The following is a 26,493-nucleotide window of genomic DNA, read 5'->3' on the forward strand; positions in this document are numbered from 1 at the left end:
AATAATAGACAAATTATCATCTTGTCTTTAATAGAAATGCTTCTATCATTCCTCTATTAATCTAGGGCTGTTGTTGATTATTGTTTATAATCAAGTATCTGTGTAGAAAGAGAGCAGAGCCACTGAGTAATCACCAGGTCTGTTCTCTACAGGTGCCACCTATACAGGTTGTACCACATGTCCACTCAGCACCTAGAAATGGAAAAAAGTACGCCTTCTAAAGCTGGATAGAGCTACACAGACAGAAAGAAGGTCAATTCCATACAGGCCAAAGTCCATTGTGTCTATTCAAGGAATTCTGGGGATATAAAGAAGGGGCTTAACAGTCCACCAAAACACCACTTGATAAGAATTCTAGACTAAAGTATTATCTGCACAACCTCAGATAAGTGAAGGTCAGCAAGACAAACACATCTCACACATTATGCCTACAGTACCTGAAATAGCTGAATTCTAAAACTGGAACAAGAATAGCCTCCTTCCCTTAACTCAGTGAACTCGGATTTGCTATCAAGGGAACAGACTGCTGCAGCCGCCAGGTGTGCACCTGTAACGCATTTACTCTGTGTTCCACTAGACAATAAAGTGATTCTAAGCTTTGGATCTAACATCTCCATTTCCATTTCCATTCAGTGTTGTCTTTAAATGCCATCAACTTCAACTAATCAAGTTACTTTATTTTCTTTGTGGTAAAGATTTTAGTTTCAATCTTTTTTGAATGTAGTTTCACTTAAGTGTATGCCAAAGCAATAACAGCGTAAATGAAGGGTTAAACTGTTCAGAATTGGCACACATCACAACTCAGATTCCACTGCCAAAGGCAAGTCACACCCGAGCCTGATATCAACTGAGCAAGAAAGTACAATCCTCTTAAAACAAAGGCAGGAAACAAATGGCATGAAAAACCATATATGACAAATTATATCAACTGATACTGAATCATCCCTGCATTTCTGAGAATAAACTCCACCTGATCATAATGTATTACTTACACTTTTAATAGGCTGCTGAATACTATGTGCTGACAATTAGGATTTTTACATAGAGAACAAGGGAAGCTTAAACAATATATGTAGAACCAATACAAGCGATCAAATCAACCTTTTAAAAAGGCAAAAAAAAAAAAAAAAATATCACTTCTCAGCCTTTTGGCTAAGATCAAGTGTAAAAAGGCAAAAAAAAAAAAATTACTACTGACCTGTTAAAGTTCATTTTCCTTCTTTTCCAAGTAAAAGGGAAATGCTATCTTTGTTTCCCTTTCCTGAAACATGACAGAAGTGTCTACAATCTAGATAATTCATTCTTCTCTAAGAAGTTAATGGACCAGGGGCACCTGGGTGGCTCAGTCAGTTAAGCACCAACTCTTGATTTCGGCTCTAGTCATGATCTCAGGGTCATGAGATCAAGCCCTGTGCACTCAGCACAGAATCTGCTTAAGTAAGATTCTCTCTCCTCCCCTCTGTCCTTGCCCCCCCCCAAAATAAGCAAAGAACTAAACAAAACAAAAACCTTGATGGACCAGTTAAAATTCTAAGCTCTAAATATGAAGCTTGAAAAACTTCACCAAACAGAGGTCACTAACATAGGCCAGAGGGTTAAATCTTGGTCCTGAGATTTATTTTGTTTGGCCCAGACTATATTTTTCTTATTCTTTAAAAAAATTTATTATGAAATATTCACAGGAAGTTACAATGATAATAGTGAGAGGTCCTGTGTACCCATCCCCACCTTCCCCCAATGCTTACATCTAACATTACTATAGTATAATACTAAAATCAGGAAACTGACCTTGGTGCAATGTTATATACCATTTTACTACAAGTTTGGATGTCTGTAACTAACACCACTATCACTATAAAGAAATATTCTATTAACAACAACAAAAAAATGCTCACATCACTCCTTGATAGTAAATGTAATATAGTAATATACACTTGCCCCCCCACCTCTAATTTCCTTAAACCTTGGCAACCATTAATGTGATCTCCACAATTTTGTCTTTTCAAGAATGTTATATAAGTGGAATTATAAAGTATGTGATCTTTTGAGATTGGCTTTTTTCACTCATCATAACGCCCTTGAAATCCATCCAAGTTGTTTTGAGTATTCATAGAATCAATAGATATTTCTTTTCTATTGTTGAACAGTGTTCGCAGTTGATTTAATCATCAAACAACTACAGGACCTTTTGGCTTTTTCAAGTTTTTTTTTGCTGTTACAAATATAGTTGCTACAAATAATCATGCACAGGTTTTTGTGAGGAAATAAGTCTTCACTTCTCTGGGATAAATGGCCATGCATATAAATGCTGAATTATATGGTAAATGTATGTTTAGCATTTTAGGAAATTGCCAGATTATTTTCCACAGTGGTTGTAACATTTTTATATTCCAAATACCAATATATGAGAGATCCAGTTTCTCCACATCCTCAGTAGCATTTGGAGTTGTCACTATTTTTTATTTTAGCTATTCTAACACATGTATGATGATGACATCTCATCAAGGTCTTAATCTGCATTTCCCTGATACCTAGTGATGGCTAACATCTTTTCATGTATTGGTCTACCATCTGTATATTCTCTTTGGTGAATGACTCTTCATGTCTTCTGTTTTCTAACTGTTGAGTTTAGGAGTTCTTTATATATGCTAGATTGAGTTCCTGGTCAGATATGTGGTTTGCAAGTATTTTCTTCCAGTGTGTAACTTGGCTTTTTACCCTCTTAACTGAGTCTTTCTCAAAGCAGAAGGTCTTAATCTTGGGGCACCTGGGTGGCACAGTCAGTTGGGTGGCCAACTCTTGATTTCAGCTCAGGTCATGATCTCAGGGTCCTGGGATCGAGCCCCAAGTCAGGCTCTGTGCTCAACGCGGAGTCTGCTTATCTCACTCCCTCTGCTCCTCCCCTGGCTCGTGCTCGCTCTCTCTCTCTCACTCTAAAGTAAATTTTAAAATCTTAAAAAAAAAAAAAAAAAAAAACAGGGTCTTAATCTTGATAAAGTCCATTTTATCAATTTGTTTTAATGGACTGTTTTTCATGTCCCATCAATAACTTCTCCAAGCCCTAGGTCCCAAAGATTTTCTCCTATGTATTTACCTCTAAGTTCTATTGTCCTACAGTTTATATTTGTGTTCATTATCTATTTTGAGTTAATTTTTGTACAAGTATAAGGTTTAAGCCAAGATTGATTTTTTTGTCTGATATCCAACTGCTCCAGCACCATTATTGAGACTATCCTTCTTCCATTTAATTATTTTGGCATCTCTACCAAAAATAAGTTGGTCATACTTGTGCAAGACCCCTTCTGGGTTCCTGTCTTCTTCCGCTGATCTGTGTGTCTATTGCTGTGCTAATACCACAGTCTTGACTAGAGTAGTTTTAAATCTTGAAGACCAGCAGAGTGATTGCTCCCACTTTATTCCTTTTTCAAAACTGTTTCTAGATATTTTAGTTCTTTTGCCTTTCCAAATAAATCTTATTAAAATGTTGTCTGTATCTATAAAAGATTTTGCCGGAATTTTGATGCAAATTGCATGAAACTTGTAGATCAACTACAGAAGAACTGATACCTTTACTTTGTTGAGTTTTCTAATCCATGTACATGATATGTCTCTTCATTTATTTAGTTCTTTTTCATGAGCTACACTACATTTTAAAAGAAATTTTTTAAATGGAAGATTTAACCTACAAATCCAACCAGTTTCTCTTGAAATATCTAAAGATAAATCCAGCAATGTTATTTGGAAACAAATGGCTGCAGCTAGACAGTCACTGCCCCTCCAGCCTCTTTTTGAATAGAAAAGGGATATGCTCCCCAGTTCACCATAATTCCTCTACCAATACTTATTAATGTTCAACAGTCTGTTACACATCGGCTCCAATTTATCATTATGCTGTATTTCTCTGTATCTACCTCTATTAAAAATGGGAAATGAAAACATATCAAATATACAGCATCATTCAGAAAAAAGAATGAGAAAAAACATAGTTCTTCTTGGAAGTACATAACACTCCTATGTCTTTTAAGATGTACTCCAACTTGGAGTGCCTGAGTGGCTCAGCCGTTAAGTGTCTGCCTTCGGCTCAGGTCATGATCCCAGGGTCCTGGGATAGAGCCTCGCATCGGGCTCCCTGCTTCACAGGAAGTCTGCTTCTCCCTCTCCCACTCCCCATGCTTGTGTTCCCTCTCTTGCTGTCTCTTTCTGTCAAATAAATAAAATCTTAAAAAAGAAAAAAAAAAAAAGATGTACTCCAACTTGCTTCCCTTCTTTTGTTCTACTGCTTGATCCCAGTAGACATTTGATTTTAGGACTGAAAATTATTCCTTCAAAATAAATCATACATGTTCTCTAGCAAATTATTAGTTAATTTCTCAACTATTTTGCCAAGTCTTATTGCACCAACCTAAAACCAGTTAGTATCAAAAGAATTCTTTCTTGCCTGGCTCCAGATATGGTATTCCTTCCACACTGGAAAGTTCTATTGTACAAGAGCACTACCCAAAATCATTTTTTTTAAAAAACATAATACTGGGGGCACCTGGGTGGCTCAGTTGGTTAAGCGACTGCCTTCGGCTCAGGTCATGATCCTGGAGTCCCTGGATCGAGTCCCACATCGGGCTCCCTGCTCAGCGGGGAGTCTGCTTCTCCCTCTGACCCTCCCCCCTTTCATGCTCTCTCTCATTCTCTCTCTCAAATAAATAAATAAAATCTTAAAAAAAAAAAATAAAAAACATAATACTGGGAGTTCTGCTGTCATAAGGCAACTTTTTACACATACTGTTATTTTTATGAGAGAGTGTTTCTCTAAGTCCTTCATCAAGAAATAGTACCATAGAGGCGCCTGGGTAGCTCAGTCGTTAAGTGTCTGCCTTCGGCTCAGGTCATGATCCCAGGGTCCTGGGATCGAGCCCCGCATCGGGCTCCCTGCTCGGCGGGAAGCCTGCTTCTCCCTCTCCCACTCCCCCTGCTTGTGTTCCCTCTCTCGCTGTGTCTCTCTCTGCCAAATAAATAAATAAAATCTTTAAAAAAAAAAAAAAAAAGAAATAGTACCATAAAAATGTGTGTAGTCATGAGATTTAAACAAGGTTTCACCAATAGCACAGAAGAGATGATAAATTTTCAAAAACACTAATTATTATCATAAAGACTTTAAGAAAACACATGCAAATTAATACCATCACCAGACTTCCTTTAAGCTACAGGTTATTTCTGAAAGAAGGGTTACTAAATAAGAGTCCACAGATGGGGTTCAGGAATACCTTAATTATCTATGTATATACACAGAATATTATGTATATGCACATTTTTCTACAGAAAGCATCAACAGGGGGCGCCTGGGTGGCTCAGTTGTTAAGCGTCTGCCTTCGGCTCAGGTCACCATCCCAGGGTCCTGGGATGGAGCCCCGCATCGGGCTCCCTGCTCCACGGAAAGCCTGCTTCTCCCGCTCCCACTCCCCCTGCTTGTGTTCCCTCTCTCGCTCGCTGTCAAATAAATAAATAAAATCTTAAAAAAGAAAAAAGAAAGCATCCACAGATTTCATCATTATAACTCAAGGTTTAAGATCATCATTGAACTATATAAAAAGACACTAAGTTAAATTTAGATTTGAAAACAGAGGATGAGGTAGTATTCTGCAGTCAACAAAAACAAGAGTAGCCATAAATCCTAGTATGCCAGAATAATACTCATTTACACCAACCCTCATCCAGTAGGTCACCCTTGGCTCTCTAAAGTGGCTTGGTTTAAAAATGGACTCAAGAAACAAATAGCAAATCTGAATACACCAAGTAAAGAGACTGACTCAGTAATCAAAAAAATAAAAATATAATGAAAATACATGAACACTGAATAATATACAGAACTGCTAAATCACTATATTGTACAACTGAAACTAATATAACACTGTATATATGTAGGGGTGCCCGGGTGGCACAGTCAGTTAAGCATCTGACTCTTGGTTTCAACTCAGGTTGTGATCACAGGGTCTTGAAATTGAGCCCCGCATTGGGATCCACGCTCGGCACAGAGTCGGCTTAAGACTCTCCCTCTCCTTCTGCCCCTCCCCACCCCGGCATGTGTGCACGTTCTCGCTCTCAAATAAATCTTTAAATAAATAAATCTTTAAATAAATAAATACATACATAAAATGGGCAAAGGATATGAACAGACATTTCTCCAAAGAAGATATATGAACACCCAATAAACATGAAAAGATATTCAACATCACTAGTCTTTAGGGAAGTTCAAGTCAAAACCATATGAGACCACTTCATACCAACTAAGACAGCTAGAATCAAAAAGAAATATTGTGTTTGTGAAGATATGGAGAAATTAGAACCCTCATACATTGCTGGTAAGAATGTGGAATGGTAGAGTCATTATGGAAAACAGTTTGGCAGTTCTTCAGAAAGTTAAAGAGTTACCTTAAGACCCAGCAAATCCACTCCTAGACACATACCCAAGAGAACTGAAACATATTCATGCAAAAACTTGTACACAAACACTAATAGCAGCACTATTCCTAATAGCCAAAATGAATGAACCCAAATGTCCATCAAGGAGTACGTAAACAAAATGTGGTATATATTCATACAACGGAATATTATTCAGCCATAAGGACCAAGTATAGAGAGATGCTACAATATAAACCTTGAAAATACTATGCTAAGCACATTTCCAGAGTCAAAAAGCTACATATTATGTGATTCCATTCACATGAAATTCTCAAAATAGGCACATCCATACAAACAGAAAGATTAGTGTTTGCCAGGGGCTGTGAGACAGGGGAAATAGGGAGTGACTGGCAATGTGAACAGGGTTTCTTTTGCAAGTAATGAAAATGTTCTGGAATTAGATAGTGGTGATGGTTGCACAAGTCTGAATATATTAAAAACCACTGGTGAATTTTATGATTTGTAAATTATATCTCGATTTTTTAAAAGTGGCCTACTTCAGGCAAAAGACTATATGGTCACCTTAAGTAAAACCAACTCTGTTTTCCTCAAGTGTATCTTCTCTCTTCCCTCTAATCCTCCTACCCTAAACCATACTTCTAGGGAGATAACTCTTCAATACTATCTCCAAAGAAGTGCTTTACATACTATTCTGTATTTATAAGGTAACTGGAATATAAGAAGCTTTCTCTTCCCAAATAATTCAGTCCAGAAGTAAGAAGGTAGTCTGGGCAATGCCAGAATCTGCACAGGGAGAGGTTAGAGACTGATTCCATCCAGAGTGAGTGATCACTCAAGTAAACATACTGATGACAGACAAAGCCTGGTTTCTGTAAAAGAAAACTATAAATATGCGAAAGGAAAATACTACAATAAGCCCTGTGGCATTGGACTGGAATTGGGAATTATGGGTATGAATTCAATGTGTCAATTTATATAGACAGAAATAAATGTGAACATATATTCCCTAAATCTGAACACAAAACCAACTGGAAAAATGGCTAATTCCAGGGCTGGAACAGGGAAATACAGTATGAACATGGAACATAATCTTGACCCAGAAAGTAAGGTAATACCCAAAGAATGATGGATGCACGTTAAAAGAACACAGAAGCCATCCTGAAACAGCTCCCGTTGGCCAAACCTGGGAAACTTTGAGCATCAGAAGAAATGACAGTAACAAATTATAACACATTGGATAAGACAGGAATCCACTGGTTCATAATAAACAGAAAATTTGATAAGGAAATCTCAAAGTAACTGCCCACAAGGAAGAAAGAAAGAAAGAAGAAAAAAAACTTAATTACAAAGAGAAAAAGAATATAATGGAGAGGCCTGGTAGATACTACCTTAATCAAGGTATCAAAGTTAGTATCAAGACACTTGGGTGGCTCTGTTGGTTAAGCGTCCAACTCTTGATTTCGGCTCAGGTCATGATCTCAGGGTTGTGAGATCAAGCCCCACATTGGGCTCCGCACTGGGCGTGGAGCCTCCTTAACATATTCTCTCCCATTCTCTTCCCCCCCACCACTGCCACTCCCCATCCTGTCTCTTAAAAAAAAAAAGATTCAAAGTAAAAAGTTAGTATCACTGGTAATGGGACAAAAAATTAAATGTCACTTGATAGAGTAAGGAAACACAGCATCACTTCACTTACTTTCCTGCCAAAGTATCTAAGATTAACCTACTTTATGACCAAACATCAAACAAACCCAAACTGAGGGGCAGCCTATAAAAATTACTGACCTGTATCTTCAAAAGTGTAAAAATCAAGGAAAGACTGAGGAACCACAGTATTCCAAGATGAAGGCAACTGATGAAATCTGACACCTAAATGTAAAACATGATTCTGAACTAGACCCTTTGGCTATAAAGGACACTGTACAGACAACTGGCAAAATATGAATGGAGTCTGTGGATTAGATGGTAGTAATGTCACAATGTCTACTTCCTGGTTTTGATGGTTGTACTGAGCTATACAGAATATGCTTGTAGGAAACATACACTAAAGAATTCAGTGGGGTGGGGGGGGGGCGCCTGAGTGGCTCAGTAGGTTAGGCGGCTGCTTTTGGCTCAGGTCATGATCCCAGGGTCATGGGATCAAGCCCCGCATCGGGCTCTCTGCTCAGCAGGGAGCCTGCTTCTCCCTCTCCCTCTGCCTGCTGCTCTGCCTACTTGTGTGTGTGCGCTCTCTCTCTCCCTGTGTCAAATAAATGAATAAATCTTAAAAAAAAAAAAAAAAAAAAAGAATTCAGGGGCGATGAGACATCTGCAACTTTCTCAAATGGTTCCACAAAAATAGTTATTTACACTGTTCTTGCAACTTTTCTGTAAAGATGACATTTCAACTACAAAATTCAATGTGTATGTGAACATAAAATGAGCTGGTATAAGCAAAAGTAAACAAGAGCAAACTCAGATTTTATGTATTCATAGGAAGAAAAGTAAATGCATAATTCCAGTCATACATATTTTGGACTTATCTGAAATGACCAATAAACTAAACTTTAACACACTAACTTTACATATATAGGCATACATATGATATATTCAAGATTGAAATGTAACATGTAATTCCTTGATCATTTTTTTAAGGTTTTTATTTTAATTATAGTATAATTAACATACAGTGTTATATTGGTTTCAGGTGATATATAGTGATTCAACAATTCTGTACATTATTTAGTGCTATCACCCACCCACCTCCCCTCTGGTAACCATCAGTTTGTTCTCTATAATATATTTTTAAAGATTTTATTTATTTATTTATTTGAAAGAGGAGAGATCACAAGCAGGGGGCGGGGAGAGTAGAGGGAGAAGCAGACTCCCCACTGAGCAGGGAGCCCAATGCGGGACTCGATCCCAGGACGCTGGATCATGACCTGAGCTGAAGGCAGATGCTTAACTGAGTGAGCCACTCAGGTGCCCTGTTCTCTATAATTAAGTCTTTAGGTTTGCCTCTCTTTTTTTCCCTTTGCTCATTTGTTTTGTTTCTTAAATTCCACATATGAGAGAAATCAAATGGTATTTGTCCTCTCACTGATTTAAATCACTTAGCATTATACTTTCTAGCTCCACCCATGTTGTTGCAAATGGCAAAGTTTCCTTTTTATGGCTGAATAATATTCCACTGGATATATATACCATCTCTTCTTTAACCATTCATCTGTTGCTGGACATTTGGGTTGCTTCTATAATTTGACTATTGGAAATGATGCTGCAATAAACGCAGAGGTGCATATATCCTCTGAATTAGTGTTTTTGTTTGTTTGTTTGTTTGTTTTTAAAGATTTATTTATTTATTTGAGAGAGCGAGAATGAGAGAGAGTACATGAGAGGGGGGAGGGTCAGAGGGAGAAGCAGGCTCCTCGCCGAGCAGGGAGCCCGATGCGGGACTCGATCCCGGGACTCCAGGATCATGACCCGAGCCGAAGGCAGTCGCTTAACCAACTGAGCCACCCAGGCGCCCTGAATTAGTGTTTTTGTATTCTTTCGGTAAATACCCAGCAGTGTAATTCCTGGATTATAGGGTAGTTTCATTTTTACTTTTTTGAGGAACCTTATACTGTTTTCCACAATGGCTGCATCAGTTTGCATTCCCACTAACAGTGCACAAGTGTTCCTTTTTCTCCACATCCTCACCAACACTTGTTTCTTGTTTTTTATTTTAGCCATTCTGACAGGTGTGAGGTGATATCTCATTGTAGGTCTGATTTGCATTTCCCTGATGGTAAGTGATGATGAGCATCTTTTCATGTGTCTGTTGGTCATCTGGATGTCTTCTTTGCAGAAATGTCTGTTCATGTCTTCTGCCCATTTTTTAATTGGATAATTTGTTTTTTAAGTTTTGAGTTGTATAAGTTCTTTATATATTTTGGATACTATCCTTTTATCAGATATGTCATTTGCAAATATACTCTTCCATTCAGTAGGTTGCATTTTAGTTATTTATTTCCTTCGTAATGCAGAAGCTTTTTATTTTCATGTAGTCCCAATAGTTTATTTTTGCTTTTTTTTCCCCCTGCTTCTGGAGACATATCTAGAAAAATGCTGTTATGGCTCATGTCAGAAAAATTACTACTTGGGCTCTCTTCTAGGATTTTTATGGTTTCAGGTCTCACATTTAGGTCTTTAATCCATTTTGAGTTTAGTTTTGTGTATGATTTAAGGAAGTTTCATTCTTTTGCATGTAGTTGTCCAATTTTCCCAAAACCATTTGTTGAAGAGACTGTCTTTTCCCTATCACATATTCTTGCCTCTTTTGTCAAAGACCATATAACTGTGGGCTTGTTTCTGGGCTTTTTATCCTGTTCCATTGATCTATGTGTCTGTTTTTGTGCCAGTGCCATGCTGTGTTGTTTACTATAGCTTTGCAGTGTAACTTGAAATCTGGAATTGTGATACCTCTAGCTTTGTCTTTCTTTTTCAAGACTGTTTTAGCTATTTGGGGTCTTCTGTGGTTCCACACAAATTTTAGGATTATTTGTTCTAGTTCTGTAAAAAATGCTGTTGATATTTTGATAGAGATTACATTAAATCTGATTACTTTGTGTAGTATGGACACTTTAACAATATTTGTTCTTCCAATCCATGAGCATGGAATGTCTTTCCATTTCTTTGTGTTGTCTTCAATTTCTTTCATCAATGTTTTATAGTTTTATGTTTTATAGTGTACAGGTCTTTCACCCCCTTGGTTAAGTTTATTCCTAGGTATTGGTGCAATTGTAAATGAAACTGCTTTCTTAATTTCTCCTGTTGCTGCTTCATTATTAGTGTAGAGAAATGCACTAACAGTTTCTTGGTGGAGTCTTTAAAGCTTTCTATACATAATAACATGTCATCTGCAAATAGTTAAAGTTTTACTTCTTCCTTACCAATTTGGATGCCTTTGGAGTGCCTGGGTAGCTCAGCTGGTTAAGAATCTGCCTTTGGCTCAGATCATGATCTCAAAGTCATGGGATTGAGCCCCGCATAGGGCTCCCCGCTCAGCAGGGAGTCTATTTCTCCTTCTCCTTCTGCCCCATGCTTGTGCTTTCTCTTTCGCTCTATCTCAAATAAATAAAATCTTAAAAAAAAAAAAAAATTTGGATGCCTTTTATTCCTTTTTCTTACCTGATTGCTAGGACTTCCAGTACTATGTTGAATAACAGCAGTGAGAGTGAACATCTTTGTCTTGCTCCTGATTTTGGAGAAAAGCTCTCAGTTTGTCAACACTGAGTATAACATTAGCTGTGAGTTTTTCATATATGGCCTTTATTATTTTGAGGTATGTTCCTTCTAACCCTACTTTGTTGAGGGTTTTTATCATGAATGGATGTTGTACTTTGTCAGATGCTTTTTCTGCATCTACTGAAACGATCAAATGGTTTTTATCCTTTCTCTTACTGATACGTATCACATTGATTGATATGCCAATATTGAACCACCTTTGCATCCCAGGAATAAATTCCAAGTGATTGTGGCGAATGATGTTGGATTTGGTTTGCTAATACTTTGTTGAGGATTTTTGCATCTCTGTTCATCAGAGATATTGGCCCGCAGTTCTCTTTTTATGTAGTGTCTTGATCTGGTTTTGGTCACTTTTTTACCCTGCCTCAACATTCTCTGGATTCTACACTTATGTCTACACACTAAATATGACAAACAGACATGAAAATCATAGGACTAAGTTAGTTTACAGAGATGATCCTGGCCAAAAACTTCACTTGATCAAGTTCACTATCTTCACCAATAAACAGAACTGTTTGCAAAGTATCAATTTTGTTTCATTCTGGGGTTAAATCTGGCCACATGACAAATACTGAGAGTCTTTTCTATGCTACTGATATCATAAAATTGTAGAATTATGTGAGTTAGCACTTTAAGAATATTTAAAATTTTATCTAGAGGTCATTTTTTGAATAGCTTTCGTCTACCAGCTATTGTTCTTCCAGTTCAACTCACATAGGGTATTTCAGTGACAGCAAAAACAGAAAGTAAATCTCACTAAAATTTAATCTTAATGCCTAGGTCTCTGGGCTTGGGAAGGATAAACTACAACTAAAAAGAACAGGGATTAAAAGTTCTAAGGTGGGGCACCTGGGTGGCTCAGTAGGTTGGGTGTCTGCCTTTGGCTCAGGTCATGATCACAGTGTCCTGGGATCGAGCCCCGCGTCAGGGTCCCTGCTCAATGGGGAGTCCGCTTCTCCCTCTCCCTGCTCATCCTCTGTGTCTCAAATGAATAAATAAAATCTTTAAAAAAAGAAAAGTTCTAGGGCGCCTGGCTGGCTCAGTCAGAGGAGCATGCAATTGCATTCTTGATCTCGGGGTCATGAGTTCAAGCCCCACGTAGGCTGTAGGATTACTTAAATAAATAAAACTTTAAAGAAAAAAAAAGAAAAGAGTTCTAATATTGGCTTTACTAAAAACTCGTTATGACCAGAAAAAAGGTACTATATGTGTATCAAATGAGGGAAAAAATATTAATGGATCTAGTAATTCAGTAATTACTGATATTAACAAAGAGCAAAGAGTACAACTTAGCAACGGCTACATGTCTATTTCTTTCCGCAATTACAATAGTACCCCCCCTTATCTGTGGGAGATACATTCCAAGACTCCTAGTGGATGCCTGAAACCACAGATAGTACCAAACCCAATATATACTGTATTTTTTCTATACATACTTATAATAAAGTTTAATGTATAAATTAGGCACAGTAAGATATTAGTAACAACTAATAATAAACTAGAACAATATTAATAATATACCATAATAAAATTTTGTGAATGTGGTCTCTGACAGTATCTTATTGTACTGTACTCACCCTTCTTTTTGTGATGCTATGAGATGATAAAACGCCTACGTGATGAGATGAAGTGAGAGGAATGGTGTAGGCATCGTGATGTAGCGTTAGGCTACCACTGACCTTCTGACAACATGTCAGAAGGAAGATCATCTGCTTCCAGACTGGGGTTGAACACAGGTAACTGAAACCATGGAAAGTGAAACCATGGAAAGTGAAACCATGGATAAGGAGAGACTACTTATTTATGTATCCTAAGGAAAGAAGGTACCTGAAACTTAATGTTGGCATATTTCTACCTCTTCTCCTTCACAACTCCGCAAAAAAAAGGAAGCTATGAATTATTTATCCCTAACATGATTTATTTTTTCATTGATTATAAGACTGTAATTCCATTATTTGAAAGATGACTGATAAATAATATTAAACTCAACAGTCAACCAGGCCTTTATATCAAACTAAGCAGTACACGAGAATTTAATTTGATAAATGTTTCATGTGTCTACTACATGCTGGGGAACACAGTAAGACAAATTCCCTGCCCTCGATGGATTTAGTCTAATTGGAGAGAAATAACATTAAAATGAAAAATAAAAGAAACGCCTCCTATACAAACTCCATCCAGAGATGAGAACTCTGAAACTATGGGAAATAGCTTTGCAAATTTTTTCATGTATATATGTGTACATATATCCACTTTTTTTTTAAATAGAAAAACTCCAATATATTGTTCTGTAACCCTTTTCTCTACATTATTCTATGTCAATTAGTATACTTTAAAAATCACCATTTTTAATGAGCTGCAGAGTATTCCATTGTACGGGTGTGCCAAAATTTAGCCAGTACTCTGTTGCTAAATGTTCATACTTAAATTCTTTTAACTCAGGAAGGGGGACTAGGGGTATGGAAATCAGAGAAAAAAAAATTATAGCTAGCATTATTAACAGCTGTAAATTTAGTCAAGATGTTCTATAAAGCCAACTAAGGAGTTCATCTCCAAAAGATGTGAGTTTTTAATAGTATCTTATGGAGGTATTCTAGTTAATTTATTAATCACACCAAATGAATGAATGCCCCACTCCAAAAAGAACTTGAGAATTCTTATATATTGTTCCTGTGAGTCCTAGATACTACAATTAGTGTGTCACTAAACACATACATACATACGCACTCCTCCATCACAGACTTCCAGAACACAGAGCTTAATGTCTTGGTATCCTTATCTCTACTCCCTCCCCCTCCCTGCTACTGTGAATATCCTATTCCAGGCCTTAACATTACTTTTATCCCCAGTATTTGCAATGACTCTTTCTGACTTCAATCTCTGCGCATTCCAAATAATCCTATACAATATTTCCATATAATACTTCCTGAAGCAAAATATAACTTCCTTGCTCAAAAAAACCCTAATCCCAATTATTAGAGAATAAATATTGCCCGTCTATTATTTAATACTTTTGTTATTCAGTTTGGCCAATAATCCACCTTCCAATCTTACCATCTACTACTTTCACTCAAACACCCTCCAGTCAAATTCTAGTGTAGTACTCAGATCTTTGAAAAGCCTCCAACTTCCTACTGTATCACATATACATTTCTCTCATCTGAAATGCACATGGTCAAAGAACATTTATAGAATCAAAGATCAGGAAGGGATCTTGAAGATAACCTAGTCTACTCACCTTAATTTGCAAATGAGTAACTTTTATCACTTACACAAGAACCCACAAAACTCCCATTTTAGCATCCTTTCCATTACACAGTGGTTCTCAAACTTTAGTATGCCCAACTACCAACCCAGTGGTTATTAAAATGACAGATTTCCGGGGCACCTGGGTGGCTCAGTTGGTTAAGCACCTGCCTTTGGCTCAGGTCATGATCCTGGAGTCCCAGCATTGAGTCCCACATGGGGCTCCCTGCTCAGTGGGGAGTCTGCTTCTCCCTCTGACCCTCTCCCCTCTAGTGCTCTCTCTCTCATTCTCTCTCTCAAATAAATTAAAAAAAAAAAAAAAAAGACAGATTTCCTAGCCTCAACTGCAAAGATCATGCTCTAATAATATGGGCTAGGACCAGGAATCACATTTTTTTAACAAGCACTTCAGGTTACTTTTTTTTTTTTTTAAGATTTTATTTATTCAGGTTATTTTGAAGGGGTCAAAGCTTCAGACCATAAGAAGAAAATCAGAAGAAAAAGAGAATGCAGTAAGAATATGTAGCCTTGCAGCACTTAGCATGTCATCTGAAATTTTCCATTTCTACCCCCACATTGGAACCTCCAAAAAAACAGCTACTCACTGCTACTTGTGCAGAATCCATAAATCTCAGTCCAAAATAGTCACTTTCAATAAGGTCCAAATGGTACATTATCTGATCAAAGAGCTCTTGTCCTTTGGCTTTTTTCTGAAATGGTAAGAAAATAAATTAATCAATAAATGACTCACAAGATCAACAAGCCTGAACTGAAGATGGTTTTATTATACAAGATCTAGGGGCACCTGCGTGGCTCAGTCAGTTGAGCATCCAACTCTTCATTTCGGCTCAGGTCATGATCTCAGGGTCCTGAGATCAAGCCCCACATTGGACTCCATGCTCAGTGGGGAGTCTACTTGAGATTCTCTCCCTCTGTCCCTCCCCTGGTCATGCACACACTATTCTCTCTCTAATAAATAAATAACAAAACATTACTTGCAATACCAAAAATACTACCATATATCAGGTAACGTGTAAGATACTATAACTTCCAATAAACTACTTAAGGCCAAAAGAGAATTTGTGATCTATATGCACTTTTGCAGAAAGTGTTACTTCCTATCAACCAACAAACATCACCTTGTACTAAACACTGTAAGGGGAAACTCTTGTCTTGTCAATTTTTAGAGTCTCTAATTCAAAGGAGCTTTATAATGTGATTGGAAAGAAAAAACACAAGAAAACTTAGAACACTGAAGTATGAATCATGTGGAACTAACTATATACTTGCCAACAGATTTTAGAGATGAGATAGTCACAGAGACTAGAAGCATCAGTGAAAACTTGGAGATCAGCCTTAAAATGGAAAAGAATGTCAGGTAGGAAATAGCAAAAATAAAAATAGAAGGTGCGAGGAAATATGGGACAATGAAAAATATGGACATCAATGGAGAAGATACCAAATGGGGAGGGAGGGTCAGTAATAAGCAAAGAAACTTGTTTGGAAAAAGCAGTTCTCAAAGTGTGGTCTCAGGACCCAAAGGTTCCCCCAGATACTTTCAAAAGATCCACAAGGTCCTAGGATTCTCCTCACGTAACTCAATCAAAACAATATATTGCAACAGAGTAAATGCAGAAGCAGAAAAGAGAATCTAAGTATGTTCTCTTAGACCAGACATTAAAGAGATAGGCAAAGTGCGTAAGACAATACTATGCTTCTCACTAAATTCTTTTGTTGTTTAGTGAAATAGCTGTTTTTCACAAATACTTGTATGTTTAAAAAAAAAAAAATACTTGTATGTTACTAGGGAGGCTGGATGGCTCAGTGGGTTAAGTGTCTGACTTTGGCTCAGGTCATGATCTCAGCGTCCTGGGATCCAGTCCTGCGTCAAGCTCCCCACTCATCGGGGAGTCGGCTTCTCCCTCTCTCTGCCCGCACCAACCCCCATGCTCTTGCGCGCGTGCACGCTCTAATAAAATAAAATCTTTTTTAACAAAATACTTGTTACTTATGTTATAACTTACAAGGGGTAGATTACTGCTGTTTTAAAATTAACCAATAGATAAATGTTTAATTTTCCAGTTTTAATTTCTAATAAGGTAACTATCAATAGATACAACCCACTTAAGCAAAAGCATTGTTGGGATCTCAATTTTCAACTATTGTCATACACATCCTACCCATGCCCCTCCTCCTATGTAATTTTAAATTATGATTTAGGGTACTTCTTGTAAAATATATATATGCACATACACATACCACACACACATTTTTTTTTACTGAATCATCAATCTCTGCCTTTTAATGGACATCTTTATTTCAACTTGTATTTTTGCATTTCCTGCACTTTTTACCACCTTTCTTTTTGATAAATAAAAGTGCTAACCAAATATCCCTTTACGAAGAGAAGAACTTATCATGCCCTCATGCCCATGATCTCCCCTCCATCCAATCCTCATGTTTATGAACATACTTTCTCTTATTTCTTTTCTCTGGTTGTGGCTTTTTTAAAACAACAATCTTTATTTTAGTATTTTGAGCATTCTTTACACTCTTACATGTATACATCACATATATCTAATAGCATCTGCTAGATTTGTTTCTCCACTCATTTGAGTTCTTCCTACAGAAATGTTCCCCATGTGGGACTTTGTATGGCTAATCTTTAAAGGTCTTCTATGTTTGAGAATAGTTTAATCATGCTCTTACACTTGAATGACAATTGTCTCCTTAACAAAATTCAAGGTTCAAAGTTACTTTCTTTCAATACTCTCTTCAATATTCCAAATGTATTACTCTTTTTCTTGCAGCTTATGTTACTGTTGAAAAGTACGATGACAATTTGAATTCTGGTCCTTAATAATGTTATTAATTCTCTTGGTAATAAGTTTTTAGACTTCTCTAACTCCGATAGTCTTAAATTTCAATATAATGTAACTAGGTGTGTTTTTTTTTTCCTTAACTGTATTTGCTATTCTATTGGGCTTTTAAAGCTGCGATCTTTTATCTCCCTTTAATTCTGGGAAAACTATTTACTTCCTCAAGTATTTTTCCTCTGTTTTTCTCATTTTAAAATTCCTACCTAAGTGCTGGCACTTCTACTTTCTTTTTCTTAAACATATGTTCATTTAATACAATTACTCTGATAATTATGGTTTATTTGTCCATTTAACAAATACTTAACATGGAAAAAAGTTCAGAAAGCTTTAGTAATATGACAAAAATTGCATGACTAAAAAATGACAGGCTAGAATTTGAATTTTGCTGTCTCCCAAGCTCCAACTCCCTAAGGGTTACATACCACAACGAGATTTTACCTTGAATGTCACCTCTCAGATCAATTAGATACCCCCAACTTCTTATCACAACCTTGTCTCTAACTTGTTAATAAAATTACTCTCGATGCCTAGGTTCTCCAACTACATGGAAACTTCCGCTACACTGACCCCACTTATTAACATTCATCAGCTTCCATTTCTCCTTTTTAACATAACATAAAATTTCTCATTTTAGCATACAGAATTCAATGCCATTAAATATATTCCCAACGTGTACAACCATCACCATATTCATTTCCAGAACTTTTCATCACATCAATCAGAAACTCAGTACCCATTAAACAACCATTCCTCACACTCCTTCCCTTCAATCCCTAATAACCTCTTTCCTACTTTCTGTGGCTTGTGAATTTGCCTAGTCTATATATGTTACATAAGTAGAATCATACAATCTATGTCCTTTTGTGCCTGGTTTATTTCACTTACCATAATGTTTTCAAAGTTCATCCATGTTATAGCAGGCTCCAAAATTTCATTCCTTTTTAAAACTGAGTAATATTCCATGCGTGAGGCGAGTGGAGCCAGAGTTGAGACCAGAGGCCAAACTCGGGATCTGACAAGATGGCCAGGCTGCCCCACAGGATTATCAAGGAAACCCAGCGTTTGCTGGCAGAACCAGTTCCTGGCATTAAAGCAGAACCAGATGAGAGCAACGCCCGTTATTTTCATGTGGTCATTGCTGGCCCCCAGGATTCCCCCTTTGAGGGAGGGACTTTTAAGCTTGAACTATTCCTACCAGAAGAATACCCGATGGCAGCCCCTAAAGTACGTTTCATGACCAAAATTTATCATCCTAATGTAGACAAGTTGGGAAGAATATGTTTAGATATTTTGAAAGATAAGTGGTCCCCAGCACTGCAGATCCGCACAGTTCTGCTATCGATCCAGGCTTTGTTAAGTGCTCCCAATCCAGATGATCCATTAGCAAATGATGTAGCTGAACAGTGGAAGACCAACGAAGCCCAAGCCATAGAAACAGCTAGAGCATGGACTAGGCTATATGCCATGAATAATATTTAAAATCGATTTAATCATCAAGTGTGCATCACTTCTCCTGTTCTGCCACTTCTTCCTTTTTTGTTTGCATTTAATGGACACAGTCTCAGAAACGTTGCAAAATAAAAGCCCAGACATCTTCAGTCCTTCGGTGATTAAATGCACATTAGCAAATCTATGTCTTGTCCTGATTCACTGTTGTAAAGCATGAGCAGAGGCTAGAAGTACCATCTGGATTGTTGTGAAACGTTTAAAAGCAGTGGCCCTTCTCTGCTTTTATTCATTTCCCCCCTCACGGTTTGAGTATAAAGCACTGTGCATGAAGGTAGTTGTCAGGGTTAGCTGCAGGGCTGTGCGTGTTTTTCTTTATTACTTTTTTTGAGGGGGAGAGGTGGTTTTATTTTAATTTTATGGGCTCCTTTCCCCCTTTTTATGGTAATCTAATTGCATTGGTTAAAAGCAGCTAACCAGTTCTTCAGAATATGCTCTCTAGCCAAGTCTAACTTTATTTAGACGCTGTAGATGGACAAGCTTGATTGTCTGAACCAAAATGGGAACGTTAAACAAACATCACAGGCCTCACTAATAACATTGTGACTTGGCTGTCAAGTGTAGAATCCTTCCTTCAAGAAAAAGCTTGTGACCATTTTGTATGGCTTGTCTGGAAACTTCTGTAAATCTTATGTTTTAGTAAAATATTTTTTGTTATTCTTAAAAAAAATAAAAATAAAAGTGAATAATATTCCATTGTAAGTATATACCATGTTGTTTATCCGTTCATCTGTTGAGGAACATTTGAGTTGTTTCCACTTTTTGGCTATCGTGAATACTGTTATAAACAATAGCATACAAGTATCTGTTTGAGTCCCTGATTTCAATTATTTTGGGTATATACTTAAGTGTGGAATACGATAATTCTATGTTTAACTTTTGAGAAACTGCCCAACTGTTTTCCGTAGTAGCTGCGCCATTTTGCATTCCTACCAGCAATGCGTAAGGTTCCAATTTCTCTACAACCTCCCCAACATTTGTTATTTTCTGAGGTTGTTTTGCTTTGTTTTGTTTGATACAACCATCCTGATGCGTGTGAAAGGGTATCTCATGTGATTTTTGATTTGCATTTCCCTAATGCCTAGTGATGTTGAACATACTTTCATGTGCTTATTGAGCATTTGCATATTTTCTTTTCTTAAGATTTTTTTTTTTTTTAAGATTTTATTCATTCATTTGAAGCTCCGACGTGGGGCTTGATCCGAGGACCCGGAGATCATGAGCTGAGCCGAAGGCAGACACTTAACCATCTAAGCCACCAAGGTGCCCCCCCCCTTTTTTAATAAAGATTTTATTTATTTGTCAGAGAGAAAAAGAGAGTGAGCACAAGCAGGGGGAGTGGCAGGCAGAGGGAGAAGCAGGCTCCCCACTGAGCAGGGAGCCCGATGCGGGGGGCTTGATCCCAGGACCCTGAGATCACAACATGAGCCAAAGGCAGACGCTTAACTGACTGAGCCAAAGGCAGATGCTTAACCAACTGAGCCACCCAGGCGTCCCAAGCATTTGCATATTTTCTTTGGAGAAGTATCTATTCAAGCCCTTTGCACATTTTTTAAAAGAAAAATTTTATTGAAGTATAGTTGACATATAATATTAAATTAGTTTCAGGTGTACAACAGTGATTCAACGATTATATAAAGTACAAAAGCTCACCACAATAAGTGTACTTACCATCTGTCATCATACAAAATTATTCCAGTATTACTGACTATATTCCCTATGCTCTACTTTTTAATCACCCTAACTTGTTTATCTTAATCCCCTTTACCTATTTTAGCCACCCTCCTTACCCCACCACAAATTCAATTTTCAGCTGCATCTAGACCATCACTTGCTACTTATATTCTTCTTTTCCTTCCTCCTAACAAATTATTCCAGGTCACCACCTTTTTCAAACCCGGTCCTCACTTCACATCCTGGTTTCTGAAGATTAAGACCAACAAGATATTATCTTTTCATCAGCCTTCCATCTTTCCCAGCATAAAATGGTAGTCTTTTCTAGAATGTTCATCCTACAATCTCTGTGTATATAAAACCAATTCATGAGAAACATTTTTCTTATTCATTTAACAAACGCAGATCTCCCTATCCAGCCATTCTCTAGCTGCTGTTCTTTCCTTCCTTTTACTACCAAATCTCATGGCAATCCCCCAACTTCCCTTCATGCACTTCCCCAACAACTAAACAGTATTTATTAAGCACCTACTAGGTACAAGGGACTATAGGAAGTCCCAAAAAGAAGACTGTCCCCAACAATTCCTTTAAACCCTCTAAATCTGGCTTCCAAACACACCATTCCACTGAAATTCCTTTTTCTACTTCATTCTTTTACTCCTCTCTCAATGACAGCTGACTATGCTCTCACGATCTTCCACACAATCAATATCACCCCCCTCCACCAGGGCTGAATTTTATCTTACTCAATTCTAATATTCATTAGAACTCTCCCTCCACCATATCCATGTACTAAGCATTCCTTTTGCTGCAGTCTCCGTGCCACTATTAATCTATAGGCCCACTGTCTTGTGCCTTTGCTACTATACAGTCGCCAGGATTTTTTTTTCCTACAAAGAATCAACAAAATCAACTCTAAATCATGTCTCTTGAGTACTAAAAAACCTTATTTATTTATTTTTAAGATTTTATTTATTTATTTGACAGACAGACAGTGAGAGAGGGAACACAAGCAGGGAGGGTGGGAGAGGGAGAAGCAGGCCTCCCGCTGAGCAGAGAGCCCGATGTGGGGCTCAATCCCAGGACCCTGGGATCATGACCTGAGCTGAAGGCAGACACTGAACGACTGAGCTACCCAGGCGCCCCACTAAAAAACCTTAAGTGGAATAAAACACAAGCATGCAAAAATCCATGTTTTTTTTTAAAGATTTTATTTATTTATTTGACAGACAAAGACACAGCAAGAGAGGGAACACAAGCAGGGGGAGTGGGAAAGGGAGAAGCAGACTCCCCGCTGAGCAGTGAGCCCGATGCGGGGCTCGATCCCAGGACCCTGGGATCATGACCTGAGCCGAAGGCAGACGCTCAACAATTGAGCCACCCAGGCACCCATCCATGCATTTTTTAAAATAGCTTTGAGATATAATTCACATACCGTACCATTCACCCATTAAAAGTACAAAATTCAAAGGTATATTCACAGATACGTACAACCACCACAATTTTGGAACATCTTCATACCTCGAAAAGAAGCCTTGTATCTTTTAGTTATTGCCCCAACCACCATTCCTACCACCCCCTCAAGTCCCTACCCATCTGCCCTTAGCAACCAATAAATCACTAATCTTTTTTTTTTCCTACAGATTTCTTTATTCTGGATTTTCGTACGAATGGAATCATATAAATATGTGGTCTTTTGTGACTGGCTTCTTTCACCTAGCACAAGTTCACCCATGTAGCATGTATCAGTACTTCATTTCCTTCATGGCCAAATAATATCCCGTTAAATGAATATAACACATTTTATTTATACATTCATCTTTTGACAAATAGTTGGGGTTTTTTTCCTATCTTTAGGAGAGTAAAAATAACACTGTTATGACTATCTGTGTACAAGTTTTTGTCTAAACATATGTTTTCAATTCCCTTAGATATGTACCTAAAAGTAGAATTGCTGGGTCATGTGGTAATAACTATGTTTAATCACTTGAGGAACTGCCAGGCTATATTCCCAAGCAGCTGCACAACTTTATATTCCTGCCGAAAAGTTTAAGAAGGCTCAGATTTCTCCACATTCTCACCAACACTTAGTATTATCTTTTTATTTTAACCTTCCTAGTTGGTATGTAGTATCTCATTGTGGTTTTGATTTGAGTTTCTCTGATAAGTACATGAAAAGATGCTTGACATCCTTAGTTATCAGCTATTTGTATATCTTAGGTGCAGAAGTATATCTTATATTCAGATCCTTTGCCCATTTTTAAATTGGGTTATTTGTCTTTTTCTTATTGGGTTGTAACAGTTCTTTATTTTTTTTTAAATAAAGATTTTATTTATTTATTTATTAGAGAGCGCGCGAGAGAGAAACAGCATGAGAGGGGAGAGGGTCAGAGGGAGAAGCAGGCTCCCCGCTGAGCCGGGAGCCCGATGCGGAACTCGATCCCAGGACTCCGGGATCATGACCCGAGCCGAAGGCAGTCGCTTAACCAACTGAGCCACCCAGGCACCCTGTAACAGTTCTTTATATATTCTAGACACAAATGCTTATCAAATATGTAATCTGCAAATATTCTTTCCCATTCTGTGTGAGAATCTTTTCACTTTCTTGATAATGGCCTTTGAGACACAAAAGTTTTTAATTTTTATAAAAGTCCAACTTATTTTTTTCTTATTTTGTTATTCATGTTTTTGGTGTCATATCTAAAAACTGGTGCCAAATCCAAGGTCATGAAGATTTGTCCCTATTTTTTATTCTATGAGTTTTATAGTCTTAGCTCTTATGTTTAGGTCTTTGATCCCTTTTGAGTTAATTTTTGTATATGGCATGAGCTAAAGTTCCCACTTCACTTCATTCTTTTGCATATGGCTATCTAATTCTCCTAGCACCACTTGTTGAAAAGACTATTCTTCCCCTCACTGAATGGCTTTGGCACCCTTATCATAAATCAACTGACCATAACCAAAGCAATTTTAAGGAAGAACAAAGCTAGAGATCTCACAATCCCAGATTTCAAACTATCCTACAAAGCTAATGTTAATAAAAACAGTATGGTACTGGCACAAAAACAGACACAAAAATCAGTGGAATAGGATAGAGAGTCCAGAAATAAATTCAACCTTATATGGCCAATTAATCTACAATAAAGGAAGCAAAAATACACACCAGGGAAACGACAGTCTCTTCAATAAATGGCGTTGGGAAAACTGGACAGCTATATGCAAAAGAATGAAACTGCGACTTAACTATAAGACCTAAAACCGTAAAACTCCCAGAGGAAAATATAGGCAGTAATCTCTTGGACCCTGGCCCTAGCAATATTTTTCTGGATAAATCTTCTCAGGCAAGGGAAACAAAACAAAAATAAACTATTAGAACTACATCAAAATAAAAAACTTCTGCACAATGAAGGAAACCATCAACAAAATGAAAAGGCAACCTACTGAATGGGGAAAGATATTTGCAAATGATATATCCAATAAGAGGTTAATATCCAAAATATATAAAGAATTCACAAAACTAAATACCAAAAACAAAACAAAAAACCCACAAATAATTCAATTAAAAAACAGGGAGAGGACCTAAATAGACATTTTTCCAAAGACATACAGATGGCCAACAAACACATGGAAAGATGCTCAACAACACTCATCATCAGGGAAATGCTAATCAAAACCATAGTGAGATATTACCTCACACCAATCAGAATGGCTAGTATCAGAAAGACAAGAAATAAGTACTGTGGAGGATGTGGAGAAAAGGGAGCCCTCATGCACTGTTGGCAGGAATGTAAACTGGTGCAGCCACTACGGAAAACAGTAGGACGGTTCCTCAAAAAATTAAAAACAGGAACACCATACGATCCAGTAATTCCACTGCTGAGTATTTATGCAAAGAAAACAAAAACGCTAATTCAAAAAGATAAACGCACCCTTATGTTTACTGCAGCATTATTTACAATAGCCAAAATAATGGAAGCAACCTAAGTGTCCACCGGTAGATGAATCAATAAAGATGTGGTGTATATATACAATGGTGTATTACTCAGCCATAAAAAAAAAAAAAGAAGAATGAAATCTTGCCATCTGCAACAACATGGATGGATCTAGGAGGTATTAAACTAAGTAAAATGAGTCAGACAAAGACAAATACCATGTGATTTCACTTATACGCAGAATCTAAAAAACAAATGAACAAAACACACACAAAAAAAGAGATTCATGAATACAGAGAACTGATGACTGCCAGAGGAGAGGTAGGTGGGGGGATAGGCCAAATAAATGAAGGGGATTAAGAGGTACAAACTTCCAGTTATAAAATAAATAAGTCACAGTGATGAAAATACAGCACAGGGAATATAATCAATAATATCATAACAACTTTGTATGGTGACAGATGGAAACTACTTATCATGGTGAGCATTTCATAATGTATATATAATTGTCCCATCACTGTGTTGTACACCTGAAACTAATATTGTATCAACTATATTTCAAATGAACACTAGAAAATTTTTTTTTAATTAAGTGAGCAAAGGATTTGAACAGACATTTTTCCAAAGAAGATGTACAAATGACCAGTACACATATAAAAAGATGCTCATCGGTAATCATTAGGAAACTACAAATCAAAACCACAAATGAGGTATCACTTCACACCCACCAGGATGACTACAATTTAAAAAATGGAAAATAACAAGTGTTGAGGATGTAGAGAAATTGGAACCCTCCTACATTGCTGGTGGGAATGTAAAATGATACAGTTGCTATGGAAAACAGTTTGTCAGTTCCACAAAAAATTAAACATAGAATTATCATATGACCCAGCAATTCTACTCCTAGGTATCATACCCCAAAGAATTAAAAACATGTATTCCAACAAACACTTGTACATGAATATTCACAGCAGCACTATTCACAGTTGCTAAAAGATGGACACAACCCAAATGTCCATCAACTGATGAATGGATAAACAAAATATGATTTATCATACAATGGAATATTATTCAACATAAAAAGGAATGAAGTAATGATAAATGCCACAGTATGGATGAACCTCAAAAACATTAGGCTAAGTTAATGAAGGGTCACAGATTGGATAATATTCCATTTATATAAAACATCCAAAACAGGCAAATCCTTAGAGAGAGAAAGAAAGCCAACTAGCAGTTACCAGGGGCTGATGGGAGTTACAGAGTTTCCATTTGGGATGACAAAAATATCTTAGAACTAAACAGAGGTGATGGTTGCACAACATAGTGATTGTACTAGACACCAACGAATTATGCACTCTTTAAAAAGTTTTATTTATTGAAATAATCTCTACACCCAATATGAGGCTTGAACTCATGACCCCGAGATCAACAGTCGCACATTCCTCCAACTGAGCCAGCCAGGCCCCCTGAACTATGCATTTTAAAATGGTTAATTTTATGGGGCGCCTGGGTGGCTCAGTTGGTTAAGCATCTGTCTTCTGCTCAGGTCATGATCCCAGGGTCCTGGGACTGAG

The 26,493-nt window shown here is 37.3% G+C and overlaps 1 protein-coding gene and 1 pseudogene across 9 annotated transcripts in view; one reads left to right on the forward strand and one right to left on the reverse strand.

Annotated features, from left to right (window-relative positions):
- The window catches only part of EPB41L5 (erythrocyte membrane protein band 4.1 like 5), a 139,098-nt gene that overhangs the window by 101,076 nt on the left and 11,529 nt on the right, over nucleotides 1-26,493 (reverse strand). For 8 of the 9 annotated variants that reach the window (XR_013447081.1, XM_036079631.2, XM_078070667.1 and 5 more), the window contains one exon: nucleotides 15,534-15,638. The exons of the other annotated variant lie outside the window; for it this stretch is intronic. Coding sequence is in view for 7 of the 8 variants with exons in the window: in XM_036079631.2 (XP_035935524.1) it covers nucleotides 15,534-15,638 (105 nt within the window). In the remaining variant the exon portion in view is untranslated. The remainder of the gene's footprint in view (nucleotides 1-15,533; nucleotides 15,639-26,493) is intronic. 9 annotated transcript variants of the gene reach the window in all.
- On the forward strand, nucleotides 18,781-19,310 carry LOC118527693 (ubiquitin-conjugating enzyme E2 N pseudogene; annotated as a pseudogene).

This window comes from Halichoerus grypus, chromosome 4, assembly GCF_964656455.1.
Source record: "Halichoerus grypus chromosome 4, mHalGry1.hap1.1, whole genome shotgun sequence".
In the NCBI taxonomy this organism is placed as follows: Eukaryota; Metazoa; Chordata; class Mammalia; order Carnivora; family Phocidae; genus Halichoerus; species Halichoerus grypus.